Source organism: Thamnophis elegans, chromosome 2 (genome assembly GCF_009769535.1).
Source record: "Thamnophis elegans isolate rThaEle1 chromosome 2, rThaEle1.pri, whole genome shotgun sequence".
Taxonomy (NCBI): Eukaryota; Metazoa; Chordata; class Lepidosauria; order Squamata; family Colubridae; genus Thamnophis; species Thamnophis elegans.
Window position 1 is genome coordinate 148001614 of NC_045542.1, and position 22795 is coordinate 148024408.

The window sequence follows — 22795 nt, forward strand, 5'->3', positions numbered from 1 at the left end:
CCATATCAATTAGTTAATTGATATTGACCAGATTAAAATTTAAAACTGACATATTTGCTGCCACTACTACATCTCAGGATTATTTGATGAGACTTTAATATTGTACTATTTTTCAGCATAGGCTGCCAAATCGTTTCGATTTTCCAGATCGCTCAGGGGGTCGTCTAGGGGTTCTCGGACTACACTATCCTAAGTCAATCATTTCAAGTTCATATATTTATTTATTTTCATCAAGAATGTATCAGACAATATATATACCATATTTTTCGGAGTATAAGTTGCACCTTTTTCCCTCAAAAAAGGGCTGAGAATCTGGGTGCGTCTTATACACTGAATATAGCCTTTTTTTGCCTCCCAAAACCCTGCCCCCTTCACCAAAATGGCTTTGCATAGCCTTTAGGAGGCTTGCAGAGTACTCCTGGGGGCTGGGGAGGGCAGAAATGAGCGAAAAATGGGCCTTTTTTTTGCTCAGTTTTGTTCCCTCCCCCAGCCCCCATGAGCACTCTATAAGCCTCCTAAAGGCTATTCATGCCCTTTTTTGAAAAAAAAAAACAAAAAACAAAAAACGGCTCCGTTTTCGTGAAAAACGGGCTGTTTTTGGGAGGTCTGCAGAGTGTAAAAACTTTATTTTTTAATTTGCCTCTTCAAATCTTGGTGCATCTTATTCTCTAGTGCGTCTTATACTCTGAAAAATACAGTATGTATAACATAATTTTGGATACATGAAATGAATAAGAATAAAAGAAACATAGAGCTGAGGTGGCGCAGTGGTTAGAGTGCAGCACTGCAGGCTACTTCAGCTGACTGCAGTTCTGCAGTTCGGCTGTTCAAATCTCACCGGCTCAAGGTTGACTCAGCCTTCCATCCTTCCGAGGTGGGTGAAATGAGGACCCAGATTGTTGGGGGCAAATATGTTGACTCTGTAAACCGCTTAGAGTGGGCTGAAAGCCCTGTGAAGCGGTATATAAGTCTAACTGCTATTGTTAAAAGAAACATTAGGACAGGGAGGGTATTCATGCCCCTTACAGACCTCTTAGGAATAGGGTGACAGTAGACAGTTTAAGGTTAAAGTTTTGGGGATTTGGGGAAGAAATCACAGAGTCAGGTAACACATTCCAGGCATTGACAACTCTGTTGCTGAAGTCGTATTTTCTGCAGTCAAGTTTGGAGCAGTTTACCTTAAGTTTGTATCTATTGTGTGCTCGTATTGTGGTGGTTGAAGATGAAGTAGTCATTGACAGGTAGGACATTTTAGCGGATAATTTTATGCACTATGCTTAAGTCAGACCAAAGTTGGCGTAGTTCTAAGTTATCTAAGCCCAAAATTTCAAGTCTGGTGGCATCAGGTATTCAGTTGCAAGCAGAGGATTCTTCTCGTGAAGTACTTCTGGACTCACTCAATCGTATTAATGTCCGATATGCAGTGCAGGTTCCAGACAGATGAACTGTATTCGAGAATTGGTGTAGCAAATGTTTTGTATGCTCTGGTTAGCAGTACAATATGACCAGAGAAGCAGCTACACAAGGTTTAAATTAACAATGATTAATTTATCATATTGTACTGCTAACCATTGCCTTTTTGGCAATGTTATTACAGTGGGCTCTGGCACTTAGATCATTACATATGACCTTAGTAAATATTAAATATTAATATTTAAATATATATTAATTAAATATTAGATATACATATTTATAAATATACCCACACAATACCCACACGCAAATAGGCACTGCTATTCCCTTTTGAATACAACGCAGAGAGCAGAAAAGGAATAAAAATGATACGACAAAGGAATTAAAATCCCATAGACAGGATTAGGAGGAGAGATTGGATTAGGAATAGAAAGATGGGCAGGACTCCAAATCCCATACGCCTTAGCCAGCAGAGCCAGGGATGGTAGCGTCGGAGCACAACATCTAGAAAACCCAGTTATTAAGAGGCTCACACATCCCCACCTCGCCCCCAACACTACATTCTTGTGCTTCCCAGACTCCAGTTTTACACTAGTTTTGAACGCCCCGTTCCTCTCTGCAACTGTGAATGCAATACACGCCTTCCTTCTTCTCCCCCCCACCCACGTCATCCCCCTCCCACACTAATCTAGACCGCCCCAAAACCACGATCCGGGGACACATTCAAAACCGAGCTTACCCCTTGCAACCCGGGCCTTTTTTTTTTTCCGCGCTCCCGACATGCAACTCACACAGGAAAAGGAGCCGACGCCGAGAGGTGGAGTGCGCCGATCGCTTCCTGCTCGCCGGGAGGGCCGGCTGGTGTGGGGGCGCTGCCGCGGATCCTTGTCCCCGTCCCCGATGCGCTCCTGGTGAAGGTGAGTCCTTTGGGTCCCGAACATGCAAGCGCCCCCGCAGCAGCCGATTTTGGTGAAACCGGAGGAGCCTTGCGATCCGGGGGTGGGGCGGGTTGGCAACGCCGCCCCGTCTGAGAATAAAGCCCCGGAGGCTTCTCCCAGCCCTGGGCATCATCCCGGGTCTTTGGAGAAGGAGACCCTAGCGAAGGGGCGCCGCGTTTTGTGCCAGCGTGGGAAAGTATAGGAAGATCATAAACGTATTTATGTTTGATAAACCGCTCCAGTCCTAAGAAGTTCTGACCGGTGTATGTATGTATATATATATACCCGACGCAGCAATCCGATTGAAAAGAATAAAAATATATGATTCCAAAATGCACCAAGTAGGCACAATTAGCAACAATTCATATACAGATTTTTCCTCCCCGCCGGAAGTCTCCCTTCTTTTTTGCCTATTGTATAACCTCTGGTTCTTTGTCTAGTCTTCATCTAAACATGTGTCTGTCAACACTTAATAGGAACAAATTAACGAACCCATTCATTTCCTCATTGTGGCTGTACAAGTCGTCCTCAGTTTACCACTTCAATTAAGCCCATAGTTATTGCTAAGCGAGACAGTTATGAAGTGAATATTGCCCCATTTTACGACCCTTCTTGCCGCAGTTGTTAAGTAAATCACTGCAGTTAAGTGAGTGACACAGTTGTTAATTGAATCTATGTCTCCATTGACCTTGCTTGTCAGAAGATTGCAAAAAAGGCTGACATGAGCCCGGGACACTGTGACCGTCATAAATATGAATCAGTTGAATTTTATCATGTGACCATGGGGACGCTACAACGGTTGTAAGCCTTTTTTTTTCAGTGCCGTTGTCACTTCTAACGGTCACTAAATGAACTTGTCAGTTGAGGACTACATGCTTAGAGTGGGGCGTGGTGCAAAAAGAATTGTATTAAGAAATGAGAAAAGTTGTATTATTTAAAAGGTGAAGAAAAAGTTGTGATCTGTCTGTTTTGGAAAAGGCAATATTTTGCTAATTGAAGTGCAACAATATGTGTTTCTATGGCAGAGATTCTGTGATCTTACTAATATATTATTCAGATTATAATAGCAAATTTATTAGTAATCCAGTGGCTATTGATAGTATATTAGAGAGGTTTTTTTCCCTTTTCTTTCCTTTAGTTTGTATTTTAGTTTTTTTAAAAAATTTCTTTTTTAAAGATGAAATATTTTTTTGTTATAAAAATAATAAAAATTAACCTGTCAAGTCTTGAAAATGCCAAGAGTCAAGTCTTAATAGCTTTTCAAAGCATGGGGCTATCTGGCATTAAATTTTTAAACTGCATTATATCAGTGTTTTTTCAAACTCAACAACTTTAAGATGTGAAGGTTTATATTCCCAGAATTCCCCAAAACTGTTGATGTCCACACATATTGATGAGTTAGAAAAACATTGAACTAAACAGTTTCCAAGCTATTGAACTGGTAAGTCATGGATGAATTGATGGCATGTAAGTCTCAGCATTTACAATAGGAAAATCTGCGAACAGATTTTAAGTTCTAGTTCTCTTCTAAGGGAAGAAAACCAAAGTTGGCAGGGATCTTTTGCCTAAAATTACAGCTTGTGTTTTCTAGACTGCCTGTTTTAAAATTAAAAATCTCTCCTTGTCTATGGAAGATTTCATCTACCAAAAGCAAGACCACAAAGCACACACAGCACACATTTGCTGTTTATTGGGGCATTTTCCTTATGGGGGAATTACTGTGTTTCCCTGAAAATAAGACAGGGTCTTATTTTCTTTTGACCCCCCCCCAAATAAGTACATGGCCTTATTTTTGGGGAGGTATTATTATTTTTGAGGTGCAGGAGGCAGCAAGCGTGATCACCTCATGGCTGCTGCTGTGTTGCAATATTTTCAGGGAGGGCTTATTTTTGGGGGAGGGCTTATTTTAGTGCATGCACTCAAAATCCCGATTGGGCTTATTATCAAGGGAAGGTCTTATTTACAGGGAAACGGGCTAGCTAAAAAAAGCCTGCCTGTGAAGATATTGCAAATGGATTCTTCCTTATTACCACTGAGTCAGATTTGCTGTACAGGCAAATTTACGACCAAAATTGGAATCAGAATTTCCATTGCTATGAAAGGTGATAGTTAAGTGAGTCCTGTCCAATTTTATGGCTGTTTTGCTCTGGCTGTTAAGTGAATCACTGCAATTATTAAATGAATCATGTGGTCGTTAAGCAAATCTGGTTTCCTTCATTGACTTTGCTCATCATCAGAAGCTGGCTGACAATGGTTTGCAAATGATGACCGCATGACCCCAGGATACCATTGTAAATACATGCTGGTTGCAAAGCACCCGAATTTTGATCAAGGGACCATGGAGATGCTGCAATGGTCATCACTGTGAGGACAAGTCACTTTTTCCCATACCATTGTAACTTTGGTCACTAAACAATGGTTGTAAGATGAGGACTACCAGGTGATTCTAAATATTATGCCACAGATTTCTGCCTGTGTGATTTAATTCATAGACTTTCCTAAAAAAAAAATGTGGTTTTGTACTTATCCCAGTGCTAGTTCTGTCCACAGCGAACATGCTGTTTTACTGAATTCACCAGATGTTTTGTCTTTCAACTATCACAGCCTTTGCAGAAAAATGTCCAGGTGATGAAGGGTAGCTGTCATGACGGAGTCAGGGATGAAACTCCAGAGAGTTCAGCTGAAATGCAAGAACCTTCATGAATACCTGCGGGGTCTCAGCCCTGGGATTTTAGATCGGCTGTATAATCATCCTGCCACTTGCCTTGCTGTCCTTCGGTAAGTGAGAATCTCGCCTGTCCTCAAATATTAGAATTTAGGCCTTGTATCAGCTGGGGATAAAAATGCAAATAGGTTTTAACCTCATGTATTCAAAGCCGTATTTTATAGATAACTAGCCGATAACCAGGCGTTGCCCGGGTATTTATTTATAGGGGGGAAATGTCTGGACCAAATATAATTTCTAATGTTGGATTTTCCCTTGTGGAGTACTGTGAAGCCGTTACCATGGCAACTCCACTGCGCTGTACAGTAGAAGCCATTTTAAGGCACAACCAGCTGTATCTTAACAGAACACACACCCCAAGGGGTTTTAGGGGTTTCTTATCCCCACAGTATTTGTTTCCAGGGAGTAAGACATTTGTTCAAGTTTGGTTGAAATTGCTTGAGACGTTCCAGAGTTATGCTGGAAAACACACATACACAGAGAGAGAGACAGAGAGACAGAGACAGAGACAGAGATAGACAGAGACGGACAGACATTTTATATAGAGAGAAGAAAGATCACTTGCTCCTAGTTCCAGATTGCTGGACCCAGTGTTTTGCAGAATAGACTGTCATACCTGCCACCATTGAAACCTATAAAGTGGTGTCAAATTCAAGGCCTGGAGGCCTGATCTGGCCGGCAGGGTGCTTAGATCTGGCCCATAGGGCCTCCTGAGGAGCAGCCTGCGGTGCATCTGCCAGCAAAAACAGAGCTCCAGGAGGCCGCGCAAGGCCTCTGTTTTTTGCTGCGACAGCCTCCTTCAGCCCTCTGCCGGTGAAAAGGGAGACACCGGGAGGCCGCTTTCTCCATTTTTTTATGGCAGAGGGCTGCAGGATGCTGTCACAGTGATGTTGAGCCAAGTTAGTGCAGTGGTTGGAGTGCAGTATTGCAGGCTACTTCAGCTGACTGCTAGCTGCAGTTTGGCAGTTCAAATCTCACCAGCTCAAGATTGACTCAGCCTTCCATCCTTCCGAGGTGGGTAAAACGAGGGCCCAGATTGTTGGGGGCCATAGGCTGACTCTGTAAAAACCGCTTAGAGAGGGCTGTAAAAACACTATGCAGCGGTATATAAGCCTAAGTGCTATTGGCCACAACCAGCCAACACCACCATCCGACCCCCCAAGATCAAACACAACTCTGATGCGGCCCTCAATGAAATCGGGTCTGACCTCTGCTCTAAATAGAAATGACCCTTGGCTCCATTTGTTAAGAAAAGGACAGTTTTCTTAGAAGAAAAGTGCATTAAAGTAGTAGATATGAGGATTGAGTGCGCGCGTACACACACACACACACACACACACACACACACACACACAAGCAGTCAGATTCAGGAAAGATATTTTTGTAATGGCCAGTTCAAGTTCAGGACGATATGCAGCTGGTATGTTATGTGACCTTGAAGCAGAGTCTGGAAGCGATACAGCATTCACTTTCGTTTCCCCCTCTCCCCTTGCTTTCCCCCTCCCCATGCTTCATAGCCGTATGTCACTGTGGCTGAAGCGCAGGCAAGCATTAAGGTGGCAGCCGACAAAGACTTTGGCAAACATTCCATGGCTATGAAAAAACAAAGGTACCTTGTGCGTCATGCTGATCTTACATTCTTCTCTTCCCAGGGAACTGCCCGGGTTAGCCAAAAATTATGTCATGCGGATGCTTTTTCTGGAACAGCCTCTTCGTCAGGCAGCTGTGGCCCTGTGGGTGAAGAAGGAATATGTCAAGTAAGTTTATAACTCAAGCCTTGATTGTCTAACAAAGATTTTTAAAAGAACAAAAACTCCAATGCGATTACTGCTCAAATAAATATTGTAAGATTGAAAGTGTATGTTGCATTGAGATATTCCATTAGCAGAAATGTGGCCGGCTGGTATAAATAAAGCTCGTATTCATTATCATGTATTTAATAAATTTGTCCACAGCCTCAATTACAATGACAACTTGAGACATTTTACATATTTGGACTAAAATAAGAAAAAACCTCAAAAGCCACAACAGTAGCAACATAATAATATAAAAGGACAGGTGAAGGTTAACGTGTGGAGTCCTTGATGCTCTCTGAACTTGTTTGTTTTCTTGCAGACGTTTCATTACCCAACTAGGTAATACCATCAGTGCTAGAAAAGAATGGGATTTCCTCTCTGTTTATATGCAGTGGCTTGCCTTGTCTGTGTCAGTGGGAGTGTTTTCTTCTTGGTAGTTCCTTGATTAATTATTCTTAGTTGTCTTAAACTTAACTACAGTAAGTACCTTCATCAAGGAACTACACTTCCTGAATTCATGATGGGCTATGGTGTTTCAGGGAACAAGAGAGAGCTCGGATATCCTGCTGGGACTGCGACTTTGGCACACACAGCTACTTCCAGGTGGGCTCGAAGGCATCGTCTTGAACCCCATCTTCAAGGAAAACCTGCGCATTGCTCTCTTGGGAGGGTGAGTCCAAATTCTTAAGGTTGGAGAGTGAAGGCAGAAGTTCATAGAAATGACTGCACTGGCTGAAGATGAGGGTAATTTCAGTTCTCTGAAAGGGGTGTTTTGGGGATCCTGATAAGAGAGCAAACTAGCAATAGCAAGACCAATAGCACTTGGACTTATATACCACTTCACAATGCTTTACAGCCCTCTCTAAGCAGTTTACAGAGTCAGCCTATTGCCCCCAACAATCTGGTCCTTATTTTACCCACCTCGGAAAGATGGAAGGCTGAGTTAACCTTGAGCCAGTGAGATTTGAACTGCCAAATTGCAGTTAGCAGTCAGATGAATAGGATAGAATTGAATTCTTTATCGGCCAAGTGTGATTGGACACACAAGGAATTTGTCTTTGGTGCATATGCTCTCAGCGTACATAAAGAAAAATAAAATAGAATACATTCATCAATAATTATAAGATACAACACTTAGTGATAGCCATAGGTTACTGTTCTGACCTCCCTCCGTCCAGTGATTAACGCCGACACAGGCTTAGTAGTTTGCCACTCTTTATTTACAGCAATTACAATCCTGTTGGCTGAAAGCCCAAAACAACTCACAGGCAAGAAGTTGGCAGCAACCCAGACTCCAATAGACAATACAGACAAGAGCTTCTCCAGATTATTACAAACAGTTGTGTCCTGCAAAAGGACTCCTCCCAAAGTCTCTTCTTATGTACTCTCTTGGGAGGGGCCAAGCCACAAGCACCTGGGCTTGATTATCTCTTATGAGTCTGTCTCCGTAACTGCTGCCTCTGTTTCTCCCCCCTACTTTGCCTGGCGTCAGGGACAAACTCCCTTTGATCTTCCCCACTGCTCCATGCCTCAGGCGCCTCCTGGTGGCCAACCAGCCTCTCTGGTCCCTGCTCTGAGTCTGAACCCTGCGCAGGGTCCTCCACATCTTCCATAGCCGACTCATAGGGGTCCTCGCTATCGGAGTCCATCGCCAGCTCCAGCGGCTCCTGCTGGGCCACAGCAGGTTACTAATAAGCAGTCAAATTTTACTAGGAAAAAAAAAATGTTAAAGATACAAGCAACATGGTTATAGCCATAAGTGGGAAGAGGGGGGTGGGGGAGATCACTGAAGTAGTCTCACTATTAATAGGTCAAATGTCTATGGAGATTCTCAATCATCCATGTCATGGTTGTCCCAAAGGTATAGAGATAGAAATGACAGGCTCAATAATTCCTTTGTAGGAATTGCTTTTGCATTTAATACCTACAGAAGATCTATTACCTGGTTTAAGAATCCTTACTCTTGAATAGGACATTAGTAGTGCCATCCTTAAGTTACAGCCCATAAATACTAATGGAGTTTCTTACTGTTCAATTCTGTGTCCACAGAGGTAAGGCCTGGTCCGATGATACCAGCCAACTGGGCCCAGATAAGCATGCCCGAGATGTCCCATCTTTGGACAAGTATGCAGAAGAAAGGTGGGAGGTGAGCATTTTGCCTTGTCTAAGTAGCCTGATTTGCTATGGATGTATTTACAGGTAGTCCTTGACTTACAACATTTTGTTTAGGATTGTTAGGATTGAAGTTTACAGTGGCATTGAAAAAAGTGACATGACCAGCTCTCACACTTATAACTCTTGCAGTATCCCAACAGTCATATGATCAAAATTACATGCATGCAGCTGGCATGTATTTCGGATGGTTGCAGCATCCCACGATCATTGGCTTGCCATTTGCAATCTCCCCAGCATGCAAACTCAATGGGGGGAAAGTCGGATTAACTTAATGACTGTATGATTTACTTAGCTGTGGTGATTCGCTTAACTATAGCCAAAAAATAGGGTGTGACGCAATTAACAACCACCTTGCTTAGCAACAGGGATTCTGGTCCCAATTGTGATGATAAGTCGAGGACTATCTGTATTAGTCTTCAAAAGACTGATTTTGTTGCAGTGTTCTCCCACCTCTTGCCAGTGAAGTCACCAAGATTGCTGCTCTCTCTCCTTTCTTGTTTGTATTTAGTTCAAAAGCCTTCCTTCTGAGAAAACACCAGGTTAATCATGCAAAAATAAGATCTTTTGATATGGTTTGGTTAACGTGCTTCTTGTTGTTAGTTGCAAAGTTGTGTCCGACCCATGGCGACCCCATGGACAACTTTTCTCTAGGCCTTCCTGTCCTCTACCATCCCCTGGAGTCCATTTAATCTCACACTGAATGTTTCAGTGACCCCATCCAGCCACCTCATTCTCTGTCCTCCCCTTTTGCCCTCAGTCATTCCCAGCATGAGGCTCTTCTTCAGAGAGTCTTTCCTTCTCATTAGGTGGCCAAAGTACTTGAGTTTCATCTTCAGGATCTGGCCTTCTAAAAAGCAGTCAAGATTGATCTCCTTCAGGATTGACTGGTTTGATCACTTTGCAGTCCAAGGGACTCGCAGGAGTCTCCTCCAGCACCATTGTGCTTAGCATTTTAAATTTCCTTGAAATCAGAGTATTTTAAATGGTGTGTTTCCTTCTATGGAGGATTAAGCTCCTGATTCTTCCTGTTTGAATTCATTCATGGTAGAATACTATTGCGTTTCCTTTCACCAGGCCTAGGGTGGACATCCATGTTTCCCAATTCCTTACTAACTCTCCCTTTATCTAATGTGGTCTTACTGTCCTTTAGTAGCATTTGCAGTTGTCTATTGCTTCATAGTTTCAACTGAGATTAGTTGCCATTACAAGCCAGGATCCCTCAATGGGGTGTATCCTAGAATTCTGCCCATCAAAGCAATAGACATCATGATGAATCGTGAGTGGAATTGCAACCCTTTGTAGAGTCTCCAGTGACTGGGTGCCTTTGCATAGGGTGTGCAGCACACAATGAATTGAGTGTACCAAACACCAGATTCCACAGAGATCACAATTTTCTTCTTTTTCTCCACATTGTTCCATTTAGGTCATCCTGCATTTCATGGTAGGCTCTCCTAGTGCAGCAGTGAGTCAGGACCTGGCTCAACTGCTGACTGAAGCTGGCCTGATGAAGAGGTAAGTGTCTCGGGGAGATACAAGCATTTAGTCTAGCGGTCACCAACTGGTGGTCCCCGAGAAAATCTTGATGGTCTGCAGAAAAATTATTTGCATTTCTTATATGGCACAAAATCAGGGGTCCTCAAACTACAGATACGTGTCAGATACGTGCAATGAACACTTGTGTTGCTACAGAGAGTTTCCCCCTTCAGGGTCTTTTTGTGTGGGTCGGAGGTGGGCAGAAATTCTGACTTGGGGTCTGCTTCAGCCTCCTGGTGCAAGTCTTTGGGTGAAGACTGGAGGGAAGTGCTGCTGGTTGTGAAGAGCAGAAAGCCTTGTTCCAGTGGGACTGTATCATGGCCTGGAACTGGTTGACCATCTCAGCCCACTGAGCCTCCAAGTGCCAACCTGGCCTTGCACTCCCTCAGGTCTTCCCTCTGCTTGGAAAGCCTATGCTCATCGTTCTCAGTGAGGTGCTTCTGCTGAGTCTCCTTCTCGGTCAGATCCAATTTGAACTGAGCCAGCTGTTTTGCCAACTCTTTCTCATGGTAGCTGCTTAGTTCCAACAACTGCTTCCTGGTGGGGGACTAAGGAGCCCGGGCACGCAGGCTGGAAGGGGAGGGGTGAGTAGAAGCAGGCGAGGCACCCTCGATGTGAGTGACATCAAGTTGGTCCTGCCCATCCAGTCACATGACCACCTAGCCACGCCCAGCCAGCTGATCATTAGGCATATCATATTAGTAGTCTGTGGGATTTAAAATTATGAATTTAGCGGTCTTTGAGGTCTGAAAGGTTGGTGACCACTGATTAAGGTCACCCCCTTCCCAAAGTATCTCCTCCAGCCATAATACAGCCCAGTATCTGTTTTAAGAACAGTAGAGAATTGTCAGATTTGACATCAGGAAAAAAAGAACGGCTGTGCAGAAAGATAGGGCCAGCATTCAGACAACATTTTTACCCTCTGATCATGATGTACTGCAGACGTTCTCAAACTATGGGTTAGGACCTTCCGGAGGAGGTATGTGTGTGTCTTGAGCAACTATGGGGCAGGTATCATTTTTGAAACCCTGGTCAGGTTTGTCTAGATCAAGGGTCTCCAAACTTAGCAACTTTAAGACTTGTTGGCTTCAACTCCCAGAATCCCCTGGCCAGCCAAGAATTCACAGCCATGAATTTGGAGACTCCTGGTCTAGGTAAAGTGTGGAGACTGGTGTTTTGCATGCAGAGAGCAAGAATCCTTGTAAGATTTAGATTTTAATTTTAAATGTCAGATTTAAAAGCTGGCATATTTATTTCCTGCCCAACCAGGTTTCCAATCATCCTTTTGTTTCTATTGTAGAAAGTTGCAGTACCACAGAAATTAAGTATACACAAATATTGAGTACATATAATTTGAGTTTGGAGAACATCAGAGGTGGGTTGCTCCCAGTTCGGCTTGGTTCAGCCGAACCAGTAGTGGTATTTTGGCCTGGATTGCAGAACCAGCAGCGGCCCAGGCTGGCCACACACCCAAACCAATTACTCAGTCGCCATTGCCGGCATGTTGTTTAGTAGTTCAAGTGCATGCGCAATTCACTATAACATGTTCTGCGCATGCAAAGCGAACCGGTAGTAAATCCGGGAGCAACCCACCTGGAGAACATACTGTGTCATAAATTCATTGTCCCAAGTTACATTTGCACATAATCGTAGGCTTATGTAAGATGAGGCTATTTGTGTCACATTGCAATAACTCATATCCCTGAGAACAAGGGATGGTGAAACAAACGATTGGGGGACAGGCACAAGGGAAAGATGGGAGGGAAAGCAATTAGTACACACACCATCAGTGCAATAGATGGAAACGAATCAGGGGGAGACACAATATAGACATAAGGAGAAATTTCCTGACAAAACAATTAATCAGTGCAATAGCTGATCAGTGAACACCCCTCCCCGCAAAGTTGTGGGTGCTCCAACACTGCAGGTTTTCAAGAAGAGATTGGACAACCATTTGTCTGAAATGGTCTAGAGTCCCCTGCTTGAGCAGGGGGTTGGACTAAATGACCTCCAAGGTCCCTACCAACTTTATTATTTTGTCAGGCATTAACACTCAGATAGTGGCAGGATGATGTACAGCATATCAGTCTCCTGTAGCATCAGGGAACCCTAGCCACCATCAGTGTAAATCATGTGAAAATTGGGTACAACTTTGCAAAACTAAGAATTGTTTTTCCTTTTCTGGATTTTTTCTTGAGTTACTCTGCTTCTTCCTAGCAGTGAGCCTGGGGAACCTCCCTGCATCACATCCTCCGGCTTCCAGTTCCTGTTGCTGGATACTTCATCACAGCTGTGGTACTTCATGCTCCAGTATCTCCAGTCAGCAGAGGTGAGGAGAAACAATGAAATGACTGCTTGCCATCTCGGCTCTGGTTATTCTGCCCATTTCTTGTTTCTAATTCCCCTTTTTGCATCATTCTACAGACCAGGGGCATGGACTTGGTGGAGATTCTTTCCTTCCTCTTTCAGCTCAGCTTCTCCACGCTTGGCAAGGTGAGAAGGAACTTTATCTATCAGTAACATATGTTGGTGAGAAGTTGGGCTACATATCAAGACAATAACTGGCTCCAGAATTGAACGGGGGGGGGGGTTTCCGGTTAGAATCTTTGTGGCTCTTTTAGGGTTTAAGGTTGCTTACCTTAAAGATTAGGGGAACCGTGGTCTTTGAACTAACCCTAATTAAAGTCTCACATCTAGATTGCACACATTATTCAATTATTAAGCCAAATAATAGCCTCTGATGTTGAGCGGAACAGGGTCTTACAAGCATAGAACCTAGAAAATTGGAGCAGATGGCCGAAAAGAAGACATAGTGCGTTTGCTAAATGCTTAGTGTAAATTATGATGTCACAACCATAGCTTAATTGTTTAGGAAACAAAGCATGAATGATATGTGCACAGAGCATTCATTCTTTAGTAAGTGCATCTTCCATTTATGACTCTTACAGGTAAATCAGCAGAAGAATTTGTTCATGGCCTCTCAATGTGATTTGATTGCCTATTCATCTACTGACCAATCAAGATATTTGTGCAATGTACTTGTCTATCAATAAATTATTTTCCAATTTCTTTATTCTCAGGATTATTCTGTGGAAGGAATGAGTGATTCTCTTCTGAACTTCCTTCAGCATCTCCGGGAATTTGGCCTGGTGTTTCAAAGAAAGGTACAACACAGTAGGGGGATTATATGAGGAGCTGAACCAGAGTATTAAAAAACACAAATTGTCAGATGTTAGAGGTATTAAGGACTTCTTCAAGGATCTTGTGAGCAAAAATGGTAGGTTAGCCTTCTGAAAGATGAATTGTCAGAGAGCTCTGAACTTTCCACAAACTGGTTGCCAATGTCTTTCCTTCTTTCTTTGCAGAGAAAATCCAGGCGTTACTATCCCACCCGCTTAGCTATTAATCTTTCCTCCGGCATCTCAGGTACCACCGTGGACACCCATAACCAAGGCTTTATCGTGGTGGAGACCAACTACAGGATCTATGCATACACAGGTCTGAAACCATACTGATTTCCTTTCTTCAGAGGCCCATCCCTCTTCTTCTAATTCAGAATTAGGAATCAGTGCCTCCAGTTTTTTAAATATCTCTTGGTTGTATAACACAATACTTCCAAGATTTTGCTTTACTGATTCATTTGACCTAGGACAATATTTCTCAAATTATTGGCTGTTTTGATATACCGTATTTTTAGGAAAATATGACACACCAAGATTTTGAAGAGGCAAATTAAAAAAAGTTTTTGCACTCTGCATACCTCCCAGAAATGGCCCGTTTTTTGTGAAAACTGGCCCAATTTCTTTTTAAAAAGGGTATGCATAGCCTTTATGAGGCTATAGAGTGCTCCTGGGGCCTGGGGGGGGGGTTGAAATTGAGCAAAAAATGGCCTGTTTTTCGCTCATTTCTGCCCTCCCCAGCCGCCAGGAGCACTCTGGAATCCTCCTAAAGGCTATGCACAGACATTTTGGTGAAGGGGGCGGGGTTTCAGGAGGCAAAAAATGCTGTATTCAGTGTATAAGATGCACCCAGATTTTCAACCTCTTTTTTGAGGGAAAGGGGTGCGTCATTTGTATGAAATGTATGACTAGTTTTTCTGTTTCTTTTCTTTTTTTCCCTAATTACTTGCATAGGGATTATTCTTTATACTATTTATGTTGTTTGTATTTTTGGTCATGGATTGCACCAGTGAGGCTAAAACCAATTTTGTTGTATACATGATGCACGATGACAATAAAGGGTATACTACTATACCAAGATATAATCCAAAATTAAGTATTTCATTTGCCCCTTTGGGTGGGGAGGGAGGGGCAATAATGGCCGAGGAATTCTGGGAATTGTAGTCCACACATCTTAAAAAGGCTAAGGTTGAGAAACACTGAACTATTTAAAGCAGACATCCCCAACCTTTCTGGGTTGGCAGCACGGCGGGGAGGGGCAGGCACCTTTACGCACACATGGGCACGTGTAAACGGTGACCCAAGCACGCGAACGGAGCCACAAGCATGTACACAACGCTAGTGCACGCAACACAACACTAGCATGAGTGAGGGAATTGTGCATGTACATACACACGTGCACAGGCCAGCCACACATGCAGTCCAGTAGCCAACAGGTTGGGAACCCCTGATTTTAAAGGACACTGGACTGGGGAAAGCTGCTTGCCTATTTTAAAGCAGTGTTTCTGAAGCTCGGCCACTTTAAGGCGTGTGGACTTCAACTCCCAGAATTCCTCAACCAAGGCCCACTGGCTGGGGAAATCTGGGATTGAAGTCCACACACCTTTGAAGTGGCTGAGCCTGAGAAACCTTATCTAAAAATGTTGTATTTCCCCCTCTCTCTGTGGTGTTTGAAGAAATGTCCTTCCAGATTCAGTTCCAAGTGGGGAAAATAACACTGGAAACATGGTGGCTGTTTGGAAAGATGATTTAACAGTGGACAGGATCACATGGCTTGAAGATGTTGGGTGAAGAAAAAAGGACAGAGATGCTGATAGGGCTTGAGTTTTATACCCTCTCTGGGCTTTTGAACTTGAGCTTGTGTTCTGATTGGTTCTCAGACTCCCATGGGGCCATGCAGGGACAACTCTGTAGGCTGTCCTGAGTCCCAGGCTTGGTTGAGCCTTGCTGGGTGATGTAATCTTCCCAGGTGCCATGTGGTGAGATAGGTAGAGGCAGTGATGGGTTTCAAAAATTGTTCAAACCTACTCTGTGGGTGTGGCCTCCTTTGTGGGTGTGGCTTGCCACCCATGTGACCGGATATGAAGATACTGACGACACTTGTCAGAACCACCTTAAATTACCTCACACACAGCACCGGCATGCATAAGAATATGATGTAAACTTGTTTTTTAAAAGGCATCTTTGGTTTGCGTTAAAACATCAAGACACGCAATGTTCTGATTGTACCACAAACGCAATAGTCATCCTTACCTTTCACAGAGGCACTGAGTTTTATAAATATGAGCTTGATAGTGTAGAATAATCATCCAAGGACCAGTGGTGGGTTTCAAAACATTTTGGAACCTTTTCTGTAGGTGTGGCCTGCTTTCCAGGTCCACTGGTGGAACCTCTTCTAACCAGTTCGGTAGATTTGACAAACCAGTTCTATAATAGGTGCGAACTGGTAGGAACCCACCTCTGGGTAGAGGGCTAATCCTATCATGTCCTGAGGCCCATGTCTTAATCCCATCATCCTGGAGCTGAAGATAGAGGGGCAGGGAGGGGCAGGAAGCTGCTTTGTTTTTAAAACTTGTTTCTCTTTTTCTCATCCAGGGAAATATAATATTCCACCTTTTTAATATTTCCTAAAATATTTCATTCTTCTGGAGGGGGGTGGGTGCTAACTTTCTACATGTGCTTACTTCCAGATTCAGAACTACAGATTGCACTAATTGCCCTCTTCTCTGAGATGCTGTATCGCTTCCCTAACTTGGTGGTGGCGCAAGTCACCCGGGAGAGCACACAGCAGGCCATTGCCAACGGGATCACGGCCGATCAGGTGAGGATAGGTTTAAAGGGGACTTCGGAATCATGCTCTGCTTCTCTCCGTTGGTTGGATGGGGATTAAAACTTTAATGACAAAGTCTCAAATGTACCCAAGGTTCATTATCCTCTTTTGCTACAGATCATTCACTTCCTACGGACACGAGCTCACGCCGTGATGCTGAAACAGGTGAGGAAATGGCTAGAGGAAATGAAGGGAGAGGACCCCTGGGGGATTAGGGCATCCAAGAAAAATGTTGCCCTTTGTAACAATGTATTTGTTGTTTAATAAAGCTGGGGCAATATGAATGCTAGCTTAAGGAACGCAGCAGCCAAGCCATCCCAAACCGCATCCCCAGAAATTAAATTTTTAAAAATATATTAGTCTTGCGACAGTTAAAAAGTTGAAAATTATTGGCAGCCCGAACCTTTTTTTTTTGGTTGGAAAATTTATTGGTCACCCATGTTGCCATAGGATAAATCTGGGCGGCTTAAAAAGTATCTTAAAAAGATACTATACAAAACCTAGGAGGGATGCGGTGGCTCAGTGGCTAAGACGCTGAGCTTGTTGATCAGAAAGGTTGGCAGTTCAGCGGTTTGAATCCCTAGCGCCGCATAACAGTGAGCTCCCGTTACTTGTCCCAGCTTCTGCCAACCTAGCAGTTTGAAAGCATGTAAAAATGCAAGTAGAAAAATAGGGACCACCTTTGGGGGGAAGGTAACAGCGTTCCATGCGCCTTCGGCATATAATGATGCCGAGACATCTTCGGACAGTGCTGGCTCTTCGGCTTTGAAATGGAGATGAGCATCGCCCCCTAGAGTCGGGAATGACTAGCACATACGTGCGAGGGGAACCTTTATCTTTACCTTATACAAAACTTATAAGATATAAATAAAACACTGTAAAGGTCCTATGAAATTATGTATAAAAGAAGATTGCTAAGCCTTCTGGAGAGAAAGCCCAATACAAGACTTAACATGATCCCAAATATGAAATATGGATTAAACAGAGGTCTCAAACTTTTCCTGCTTGGTACCCTGTGCAGAGGTGGGGGGAGAGGGAATGGTTGTGTGCGAGTGGTGGGCCTGCACCCAGCTCCATTTGTGCGAGCGGGGGTACGCATGCCCATCAGACATGAGAGGGGAACTTCGCACCTGAGTGCAAACTCCCGTCGCTTATGCGAGGGGAGCTGTGCACACAGATGCGCTTGTCTGATGTTTTTCACAGCCTGGTTACAGACAGGCCGTGGCCCAGTAGTAGGCCATAGCCCCGGGGTTGTGGATCCCTGGATTAAAAGGTTCTGTTCTGACGTAGGCTTCCCAAGAGCATGACGCAAACTCCTTGACCCAACAAAAACCCTTTTATTAATTTACTGTGAATTCTGCTCATTCAGCAAAGTCTTTCAAGTGAGGGTTTACAGTCACAGACCTTAACTGACTTGGAGAGCTGATAGGCTGATATCTGCAAAAGTGGCAAGGAGCCTTGGAGAGTCACAAACCAATTAAACGAACTAATTGTCTCCTGCAAACTCCACTCCCCTTTCGCTCCCCTTTTATTTCCTCTGGGAGGGGTCATTTATCGTCCACCTGTGGCCTTACTCCCAAGTCAACCCCTGTTCTTTAGCTGTTCCCTTCGTCTGACAACTTTGCGTATGCGCACACTGGGAACAGGCTCCAGCTGTTCTTCTGCCTCACTGATGTCTGACTCTGAAGGCAGCTGATAACTGGCATACGGCTCTGGCCCCCTGCCTGCCTCTGACACAGAGCCCTCCCCAGAGCCTTCCCCAGACTCCAGGACTGACCCATGTTCCTTCCCAACCTCCTTACTGTCCGAATCTGCTGCTAACTCCGCTGGCAGGCCACCACCACAGGTTCAGGGAAAGTAGGGATTGGTCAATTCTAGAGGACAATGCAATTGGGAGATTGTTTTCTTTGCTCTTTAGCAAATAGATATTTTGCCATCTCTAACTTTTCCACTCTCCTCTCCACAGACCCCTGTACTGCCCCCCACAATCACAGATCAGATCCGGCTGTGGGAACTGGAACGGGATAGACTGCGCTTTTCTGAGGGTGAGCATCTCCGAGAGATGGGACAGGTGGTCAGGAGAGGAAGCGATAACCGGGAGAAGAATCTAATAGGATGTCAAACTAGGTCCATTATAGTTTGGCAGATTCCCCAACCTGGTCTCCTCTCCCAGTGCGTTGAACTTCAGTATGGCCATTAGCCAGACCGTCCGGGCATTAATCTTTAGTCCAATATAGATGTAGTCCTCAACTTACAACCACAATGGAGACCCTCATTTCCATTGCTAAAACAAGATTAAATGAGTTGCAGCCAATTTTATGACCTGTTTTTAAAGCCCCGCTGTTTAAAGTAAATCACTGGAGTTGTAAAGCGAATCATATGGTCATTCAGTGAATCCAGTTTCCCCCCATTGACTTTGCTTGTCCGAAGGCAGGCGGGAAGCTTGCGAGTGGAGATCCTATGAATCTGAAATGTGCATTGTCACAAATAAATGCTGGTTGCCAGGCGCCTGAATTTTGATAATGTAACCATGGGGATGCTATGAGAGCAATAAATGTACGGACCAGTCCTAAGTCACTTTTTTCAGTGCTGCTGTAACTTCAAATGGTCACTAAAAAAATGGTTATAAATCAAGGACCACCTATATATCAGAGGTTTTGGTCATTGACTCCAGTTCTTGTTCACTTTCATCTCTGCTTTCTTTAGTTTTAATTAAACGGGTGTTTCTCAGCCTTAATATATTAAGACGTGTGGATTTCAACTCCCAGAATTCCACAGCCAGCCTTGAGCTGAAGTCCATACACCTTAAAGTTGCATGGTCCAAATATAATGCTCAAGGGCGTCAAATTCGATTTCATTGAGGGCCTCATCAGGGTTGTGTTGACCTTGGGGGGACTGGAGTGGGTGTGGCCAGCTTGATGTCACTTGTGTTGGGGGCGTCTGTAGTAGCCTGAGCGCTCTGCCAGCGAAAACAGGCTTCTGAGCTCCATTTTTGGCTGTGACAGCTTCTTGTAACCCTCCGCCAGCAAAAAAGTGGCCCTCCCAAGCTCCATTTTAACTGGCAGAGGCACCGTCGCCAGTCCTTCACTGTTTGCAGGGCAGCCTCACGGGCCAGATCTAAGCACCCTGCAGGCCGGATCTAGCCCCCAGACCTTTGAGTTTGACATCTCTGCCTTAGCTATAGACTTCCTGGTCAGAGTTTGGATGTCATTCAAAATCCCTTCCAACTCTTGTTATTCTGTTATTCTTCTTAAAAACCTCCAGTGATGGAGCACTCACAACTTCTGAAGGCATTCCACAGATTGATTGTTCTCATTGTCAGGAAATTCCTACTTAGTTCTAGGATGGATTTGTTAAAAATTAAATTGAAATTAAATGTGAATTTTAATTTCTCCAGCAGGGTGCCTGCTTCCTGGACCACATAGGGCTTTGTGTACAGCTAAGAAGCCATATTCTTTGTGGCTGGGTCACGCCACTTACAGGGGTGGTCATGATTATCATTTTAAAAAAGCAGGAGTTGGCCCTGATGTCTGCAGGGGGGATATAAAGAGGCTCTTGTTTGTGGTTTTGTCTGTCCTTGTTTGCCCCATTTCTTCCACTCTTATTCCTCTTTTGCCATATATTGCTGCCCCCGCCTGTTTTCCACACCTGTCTCTTTCTATTTCTCCATCAGCTTCTCTTTGCATGCCTTCCTGTTCATCTGTTTCTCCAACTCTTTCCCACAGGTGTCCTATACAACCAGTTCTTATCCCAGGTGGACTTTGAGCTGCTCCGTGACCATGCCAAGGAACTTGGGGTCCTGGTTTTTGAGAACCCAATCAAGCGTCTCATGGTGGTGACTCCCGCCGGCCACTCAGACGTCAAGCGCTTCTGGAAGCGTCAGAAACACAGTTCATGAAGGCATTGATTGTACTCCGTGTTCTTCTGATCATGCTTGTTGGAAAGTGGACCAAACAGAAAGGCAGGAATATTCTTTCCCTCCCATTACTTCGAGTGGATGCAAGACAGGCGGAGAGAAGGAAAACAGGGGTGATTATCCCTTTTCAGCCAAAAAGATTCGAAACTTGCTTTTTTTAAAAAAAAAAAAAAAAAGCTCATTGGTTCAGTCTAAGTGTCACCTTTGCATCAACACTCTCCGGTAGGAATGACACCCTAGCTGGGATGAAACACTGGCATTGAAATAGGTTAGAAGTGAACAATGAAATGCTTTGAGAAAATAGAAAGCAGGGACAAAGCCATCTCACTAAACTAAAAGTCCAGAAAGTTTGTTTGTGGAAAGTTACTAAAGTTGAGAGATGTTCCCTGCATGGTTGAATACTGAATCTTCAAGGTGCCAGGGAGTTCTAGTATCAGACTGTCTACAACCTGGCACCATCCTACTCTTTTGACCCTTCCTGAGACTTGTCTGGGGAATGATAGAAATTGGAGCTCAGTACATCTGGAATGCAACACCTTGAAGAAGGTCAGGAAAAAAAGTATTAAGCAATTATCATTTTTATCCTTTAAATGGCTTGACCCTCTCCGCTGAAAGGGTACAGAAAGAAGAGACAGCCTTTCATTCTAGTTTTATAGAAACTGCTAATTTGTGACAAAACACAGCTTATATTCAGGTTGCCTTGTTCTAATAAGATGTGTGTTTTATAGGGGTAATTCAAGGAGTTTTTCTATCCATGTGTGAATGAAGACAGATCTCTATGCAGGAGCTGGGTTTACACATTGCACTCACCCATATTGTGATTAGTTCGGCCCTAACATAATGTGTTCAGCACACCAAATCACCCTCTCTTGATCTGGTGGTTTGCCTAATTTGATATCAATTTGATATTCCATCATGGGGATGCCATTTGTTTTTTTTAAAAACCAGTGCCAAATACTCAGATTTTCACCGTGACTCAACGCTGTCACTCCAGCATGAAGATGCTATGATTTCACTTGTTCCTCTTCTACCTGTGTGGGAGACTTCGGTTGAAGTCTTCAGTTGAAGTTGAGCAGATTACCTGTTCACCAATCTGCCCTGCGTTGGTGAACTTTCTAAATCCTGTATGCACAGTTGAAGCCTCTGTTGACATGGACATGTAGGTCAACAGGCTTGTCATTCCACCTCTTTTTATCTGAAGTCCAGATGTTGAATTAAAGCTAGCTGAGAAATTGTGGGAATATCTTCAGGTTTTTATTCTTCATCCTAAATTTGGCATCTCCAAACACTGCGGAGGAAATGGTGTATTTTATACTTGGGAAGCTGCTCTAAGTGGCTTATGGGTGATTGTAAAGAGGAAATGGGAATCTTTTACATACATCAAACAGATAAATATGTTTTTTCTTTAAAAAAAATGAAATAAAATAAAGTACCTTGGGTGTATTCCTGTACTCAGAGGATCTGTCATTCTAAAGGATAAATCTAGCAAATGTATAATTGCCAGAGGTGAATAACGCAGAAGTTCTCATTCCAGACATAATAAAATTCTTAGTTATCTCTGGTTCTCATAGATACAGGTTTTGTATCACTGAAAGGGAATTCCTTCCTCAATCTGAAGTTTGCCAAATTGCTTTAGTGATTTTTTTCCCTATTGTGATACAAACTTACAATAACTTTATATAAACTCCCCTGTCCTTCTGCTTTGGGAAATGTTCCCAGCTAGGCCAGTCTCCCCCTCACTTCCTTGATTGACCAGAATGTGGGGATTGTGTTCTGCTGTCCACCAGTCCTTCTGAAATGATCTGCCATGAGCCTAAAGGTACCATTTTCCCAAACAGATGGACCATCTTGTGGCAAAAAGCAAGGGAAGTGATGATGGGAAAGGCAGCTTGGTCTAGTGGTTAAAGCACCAGGCTAGAAACCAGGAAAGCTGGTTAGCCATAAAAACCAGCTGGGTGGCCTTGAGCTGGTCATCCCAGAAGCTCCTTCAGTTCTGAGTGATCTTGCAGTCCATCTGCCTTACAAAATGCAGCAGTTCATCTGCATTTCAAAGACGAAGGCCACGCTTTTGAAGATAGCAAAGTCCATCATCTGGACAGAGAGGTTTGAAAGAGGTGCCAGAGGCTATCTATATTAAAATTGAAGAGCCCTCCTTCCCAACAGGACTGCCCTTTGTACAGTAGGTAGATATTATTTGTCTATTGATGGCCAATTTGATACAGTGCCAGGCTTCCAGGACTTCTCTGGTATTTGTGGACTTGGCTTAGTCTAAGATGGCCAGAGTTTCTCA

At 43.7% G+C, this 22795-nt stretch overlaps 1 protein-coding gene across 1 annotated transcript; it reads left to right on the forward strand.

Annotated features, from left to right (window-relative positions):
• Positions 1 to 2139: 2139 nt before the first annotated feature.
• On the forward strand, positions 2140 to 20806 carry LOC116524047 (general transcription factor IIH subunit 4-like). The gene is made up of 15 exons (XM_032239144.1): positions 2140 to 2330; positions 4956 to 5129; positions 6729 to 6833; positions 7287 to 7305; positions 7412 to 7542; positions 8922 to 9018; positions 10471 to 10559; positions 12798 to 12909; positions 13005 to 13073; positions 13661 to 13744; positions 13946 to 14078; positions 16450 to 16580; positions 16707 to 16754; positions 18556 to 18634; positions 20315 to 20806. Exons 2-15 carry the CDS (start codon positions 4996 to 4998, stop codon positions 20485 to 20487), a joined length of 1404 nt encoding a protein of 467 aa, XP_032095035.1. The 5' UTR covers positions 2140 to 2330; positions 4956 to 4995; the 3' UTR covers positions 20488 to 20806.
• The last annotated feature ends 1989 nt before the right edge of the window (positions 20807 to 22795 follow it).